The following is a 6,081-nucleotide window of genomic DNA, read 5'->3' as shown; positions in this document are numbered from 1 at the left end:
GGGGCATGGTGCCACGTAGCTTCTGCGTATCTGCTGTTCCTGCCCTGGACCCCCTGGAAAGGGATCAGCTTTGCCCCCAGTGACGTGCCACCGGCCTGTGGTGCATCACGCTTGCTCCTGAGTCCCCTGGCCTCCTGGGCTGGGCTTACCTCCAGATGTCATTGAGCTCCGTGGGAACCAGCTCTCCGGACTCAGTCTCAAGTGTGGCAAAGCCGCCGATGGCGTAGAGGGTGCCCCCCAGGCTGACCAGGCTGAGCGAGCTGCGCTCCTGTGGGAAGGCCTCAAAGGGTGCCCACCTGGGGTGCGGGGGAGACGTGCATTACCCCGGGGGCCTCTGCACCACACTCGAGCCCACCGCTTCCACAGCACCCCACGGAATGCAAATCCCAGGCTCCGCACTCAGCATGGCCTCCTGGTTTCCAGCTGTCAGAAGCGCCTGCCAAGTGCCCTTCCCAGGGCTAAGAGCAGCCCACTGTCCCTTGCTCCTTCCCTCCGGTCTTCACTCCCTTCTCCATTCTCTTGGCCTCCCTCTCCTCTTCCTCATCCCCTTGCTATTCCACCCAACCTGCCAGTGGATCCACCACGGTCTTCCCAGCGTCCCTCCTCCTCTGGACACTCTCTTCTGCTAACTCTAGCTCCAGCGTCACAGTCCTCTTGCTCCTCAGTGGCCATGTAAGCACCCATCCTCTGCACCCCTGCCCCACCCCCTCCTCTCCCTTCACGCCTGATTCTTCTCAAGATGTCTTCACTCCCAGGACCAGCGGTTAGCGCAATGGCTATGTCGCTAGACTCCCATGTAGTCGACCACGGTTCGAGTCCCGGACCCAGTGGCTTAAAACACGCTGGGTGTGTGTGCGTGCGTGCCCAAGATCCTGAGAGGAGAATAGAGGAGAGGGGATTGTGGTGTCGCCATTCCCCCTTGGGGGTGACTTCTCACTTTCTGTCTCTCTCTGTCTCTTTGGCGAGCGCACATGCCCTATAGCAAAAACCTCTAAAAAAAAAAAAAAAAAAAAAGATGTCTTTGCTCCCCTGGCTCCTGCGGTTGGGCCTTACCTCACCCTCATCTGTGCTCACTGAGGCCCCAGCTACTGCAGAGCTTTGAAATCTGCACCCTTCAGCACATGCCGCCACTGGTCACTGAGCTGCTCCTCGCCAAGACGTGACCAGCCCAGACGCCGTGACGTGGCTTTCTTCACCTCTGACCTCTCCAGTCTCACCTGCTCAGACTCCTTCCTGGGCATGCATATGCCCTCAGTCCCTCAGGGCTTGGACCTCTGTACTCTCCACTCATACCGCTCTCCTGAGGAGCATGTTCTGAGGCGTTTTTGACCCCCAGATCTCTCTCTCTCTCTCTCTAGCTCAACCCTCTGCCCCAGTGGCCCTCCTGGACACTCCAAGGCAGCTCACATCCACACATCCGAATCTTGTCTCCACATCCACACCTTCATCTTGTCTCCCTGTCCCTCCCGTGGTCCCAATAGAAGGCTTCCCATCATCACTCAAAAAAATCTACTTCTGGGAACCAGCAGTTAGCGCAATGGCTATGTCGCTGGACTCCCACGTAGTCGACCACGGTTCGCGTCCCGGACCCAGTGGCTTAAACAAACGCCGGGCGCGTGTGCGTGTGTGCCCAAGATCCCGAGAGGAGAATGGAGGAGAAGGGATTGCAGTGTGGCCATCCCCCCTGGGGGGTGATTTCTCGCTTTCTGTCCCTCTGTCTCTCTCTGTCTGTCTGGCGAGCACACGCGCCCTATAGTGAAAACCTCCCCCCCCCAAAAAAAATTTACGTTTCTCTCTCTCACCCCAACATCCAGTCCACTGCTAAGCTGTTTCTTCCATCTCCTAAGCCCTTGCTATTCAACGTGTGGTTCCTGGGCCAGCCGCATGAGCATATTCAGGGGGGTTGTTAGAAATACAGATTGTCGGGCCCTCCCCATACCTGAGAATCAGAACCTGCATTTATTTCTAAGGGAGTTTTTGTTTGTCTGTTTGTTTGCTTGTTTGCTATAGAACGTGTGTGCTCGCCAGAGAGTCAGAGAGAGACAGAAAGTAAGAAATCAGTCGCCGGGGGAATGGCCACACCACAATCCCTTCTCCTCCATTCTCTACTAGGGATCTTGGGCACGCACGCACACACGCCTGGTGTGAGTTTTAAGTTGCTGGATCCAGGACTTGAACTGAGGAGTCCAGCGACGTAACCATTACACCTTCTGCTGGACCCCAGAATCTGCATTTTACCATGCCCCCCAGGATGTTCACACGCCCAGCACAGCATGAGAAGCCGGGTCTGAACCTTCCTGCGGTGCATCCCCACAGCCCAGCAGCGGTACCCTTATTCCAGGCTTCAGCTCTTGCTGCAGCTGAACCCCGACCTCCCTGCCTCAGGAAACCCCTAATCTGCTCTCTGCCTCAGCTGCTATAGGCGCCAGAGTGAGACACGTGGGAGCTTAAAGCCTGTCCCCGGGGATGAAGTCCCTCGGCCCTGCTCAGCGCCTCCCCAGCCCAGCACCCACCAGCCCACCTCCCTTCACCTCCACTCCATCCTTAGGAGCAACGGCCTTAGGACCCTACCTTTTCCTCCCAACTGCCTTGGGTCCAGCCTCCCTTTGCCTGAGGCACCCCCGGCTCAGATCCCCAACCTGTTCAGCTGGCCAAGTCCAAATCAGGGGGTCAGCTGTTTTGCGTTTCCGACCTCCAGGACGGGCAGTGCCTGCTATGGCCCTGAGTTAGGACCCTGGCACCCCCTACCCCAGCCTTGGAGTTGCACCCTGCAGACCAGGCAGGTCATAACCCTTGTCCCACCTTGACCCCCACTTCAGCTGTGGTCAGGACAGGGACAACCCAGCGCTGATGCCCAAACCAGCAGCTGAGACTGCAGTCTGGCTCCTGCTAGGACAGACAGACGGGACTGACGTAGGCTCAAAGCCACCAGCTGTCCTGGGGGCGGTGGGGACAGGGCTCGCGAGCCTCCTACTTGTTGTCGGCGATGTTGTACACCTCAGCGGAACTGGTCAGCCCGGTGTCGGTGACCCCAGCTGCCACAAAAATGCGGCCATCGTGGATGGTGGCCCCGAAGAGCGAGCGGGCGGTCTGCATGGGCGCCAGCTCCTTCCACTCGAACTTCTTGGGGTCGTAGACGCACATCTTGCTCAGGCACTTCCTGTGGGGAGGAGTGGGGGGCGAGTGAGTAGGGGGAGCAGGGGCACAGCCACCCCTACCCTTGCCACCTCCCGGGGCAGCCAGGGCAGACCTTCCCCACAGGCCGGGCAGCCCCGGGAGACCCTGCGTCTGGGTCCATCCCACCCCCTGCCTAGGCACGCGGGGCCCAACCTCACTTGTCACTGCCTTTGCCACCGATGACGTAGACAAGGTCCATATGCGAGAGCACAGAGTGGCCATAGACGGCGTAAGGCAGCGGGTCCGACTCCCCCCATTTGAACGACCTGGAGAAGCAGATAGGGGAAGGGGAGGGTGGAGGAGGGCGGGCGCCCAGCTCAGGATGTGCTCAGCCCTGTCTGCATTCCCGCCACCCAGCACACGTTGGGGTGCCCCATGCATTACTGGAACTCCCCGGGCCTCTCGGCCAGTCCCACCCTCACGCCCCTCCTCACCCCACCTCTGCCCGGCCGCCGACCACGTAGATGGCGTTGAGAGCCTCTCCCAGGCCGAAGAGGCAGCGAGGCGAGGGCAGGGGCGGCATCCCCAGCCACTCCGAGTCCAGATGGTCGAACTGCGGGGCCAGGCATCCCGTCAGCTGCCCACCCTCGACCCCCGGCCCGGCCCAGCCCAGCGGATCTTGCCACCCCAGGGTCTCAGAGGAGTCGGGAGCCAGGTAGGACGGCCGGGAAGCTGCCCTCGGAGACAGGGCCCTTCCTGCACACAGCCACACAGCCGAGCTCCCTAACCCCAGGAGGTGCCCAGAGACCTCCATTATAGAACTGCAGTGGGGTGCCATGGCCACAGCGGAGGAGGGGTCTCTGAGAGGAGGTCCAGCTGGGTCTTCACCCTTTCCCAGGACAACTCCAGATCTGAGAGCTGCCTGTGCCCCCCTCCCACCCCATCCCATGGCCCGGGACACTTCTAAATACAGCCTCAGCCACCCAGTCCTAAATCCAGTGCACAGCCCCGACCTTCCACAGCCTGTAATAAAGAGCCCCGTGTTCATCTGCTCAGAAAGGTTTCTGAGTGCTGAGCGCGGGACGGGTCCCTTAACCTTCACACGCCCTTCCCGAGCAGGAAGAGTACCGCCCCCAGCGACAAGGGTCCAGAGATAACAGACCATGTGCCCATAGCGCTGAGCTGCTGACTGGTGCAGCTGCCCCCCAAGGCCTGTGAGCAGAACCCTGCTGCCAAGCCACCCTGAGCCCTCCCACTGGTCGGGCCTCCCTGACCACACCACTGTCCAGGCTCCTTCCTGTATCTGTCCCATCTTGCCACTCCAGGGTCCACCTGCCCCTTAATGTCTCCGAATTCCTCACTGGCAAGGCTCGACCCTACATGGCCAGACTTCAGGAATCCGTCCCCGGGTCCCACAGTCACACCCCACCTGTCCGGTTGTTGGGAAAGTCATGATGTATCTTTCTGTGCAAAAATGCATCTTGAGTTTCCGGGCAGCCCAACAAATGAACCCCTTCACGGTCCTAGTCCCTCCTGGGCCTCAGTGTCCTCCTCTGGATAAGGGAGGACAAGGCAAGAGGGTCTGTATCTGGGGCCCTGTGGCTCCAGCCATGGCCCTGCCCAGAATCCAGGGACCTTGCTCCTCATTCGCACTGTGCAGGGCTGGGGTCTCCAACCTGCGCCTGGTGAGGCTAAGATCCCCCTAATCGGAAGCGGCAACCTCATGCACCTCTTTGGTGGCTGTCTGAAACTGCTCCACCTTCAGGTTGTTCATTGGCTGTTGTCAATGTCCCTGGTCTACGTTCTCTGGGAGACACAAAGCCCTCCCTGGGCCCCAGGGCTGCTCCCCCACTCCCCCCCTCCAGTGCCCTTAAGACTAGCCGGCCCCTCCCAAGCCCGGCCAGGCACCTGCAGGAAGTAGGCGCTCATAGGGTCCTCTTTGTTGTCCTCGTTGTAGAAGAGGCCGCCGGCCACGAAGACCTGGTTCTCCTTGGTCACCAGGCTGACGTGGTTCTTGGGGATCTGCGTGGAGAGGGAGGCGCAGTAGCACTCGTTGGCTGCCGGGTCGTAGGCCACGGCGCCTTCCTCGCTGATCATGAAGATGAGGTCCTGCAGGAACATGCCGAAGCGCAGGGTGTCGTTCAGGATCCCAGGGAGGACACGCTCGGCGTCCTCGTCTGCCTCTGCCGGAGCTCCTGCTGCGTCCTTGTCGGCCTCCCGGGCCTCGGTGGCCTCCTTGTCCTTGTCCTTCTTCTTCTTGCGCAGGGTGGTGATGCGGCCCTCGTGCGCGTCCTTCACCATCTGCACCTTACGCAGCAACTCGGGCTGCGCGCGCACCAGGGGGTGGCGCTCCACGCGGCTCTCCAGGAAGGAGCGCGGCAGCAGGCGGCATCGAACGCTCTCGAAGACGGTGGGCAGCGCGCGCTGGCGCTCCGCCTGCGCCTGGGCGTCGCCGCTGGCCGCCCCCCTCATCACCCCCTCGCAACCTCCTTCTCCACGTTGAGGCCGTCGCTGGAGATGATGGCAATGAGCTCGTCGGCCGAAAGCCCCAGGAAGTCGTTGTCGCGCGCCACCAGCGTGAAGCGCGCGCAGATGAAGTCGCGGGCGGCCACGGCCAGGCGCGCGCAGTCCAGCAGGAGGCCGAGGCGGAAGACGGCCAGGCAGTTGGCGAGGCACAGGCGCTTCTGCAGGAAGGACACGCAGATGGTGAAGATGGAGGGGATCTGGAAGCGGTGCGCCGCTGCGAACAGATCCTGCACGCTCGCCTCGTCCAGCGCGATCTCCGACGTGTACAGGTAGTGCAGCACCTGGGCCACCACGTCCGGGGACACCTCCTCCAGGCGCAGCTCGCCTGCGCCCTCCGGCTCGGCCAGGAAGCGCGCCCGGAAGTAGGGGCTGCAGGCGGCCAGCACCAAGCGGTGACACGGGAACTCGCGCTCGCCCACGCGCACCACGCAGTCCCGG

The 6,081-nt window shown here is 61.5% G+C and overlaps 1 protein-coding gene across 1 annotated transcript in view; it reads right to left on the bottom strand.

Annotated features, from left to right (window-relative positions):
• The window catches only part of KLHL40 (kelch like family member 40), a 15,972-nt gene that overhangs the window by 8,244 nt on the left and 1,647 nt on the right, over positions 1-6,081 (bottom strand). Inside the window, 6 exon segments of the mRNA XM_006155400.1 lie at positions 150-296; positions 2,975-3,160; positions 3,336-3,493; positions 3,623-3,730; positions 5,026-5,603; positions 5,606-5,963. Coding sequence (XP_006155462.1) covers positions 150-296; positions 2,975-3,160; positions 3,336-3,493; positions 3,623-3,730; positions 5,026-5,603; positions 5,606-5,963 — 1,535 coding nt within the window.

Source organism: Tupaia chinensis, unplaced genomic scaffold, assembly GCF_000334495.1.
Source record: "Tupaia chinensis unplaced genomic scaffold, TupChi_1.0 Scaffold000451_2, whole genome shotgun sequence".
Lineage (NCBI taxonomy): Eukaryota > Metazoa > Chordata > Mammalia > Scandentia > Tupaiidae > Tupaia > Tupaia belangeri.
This window is presented reverse-complemented; position numbering and strand designations above follow the sequence as displayed.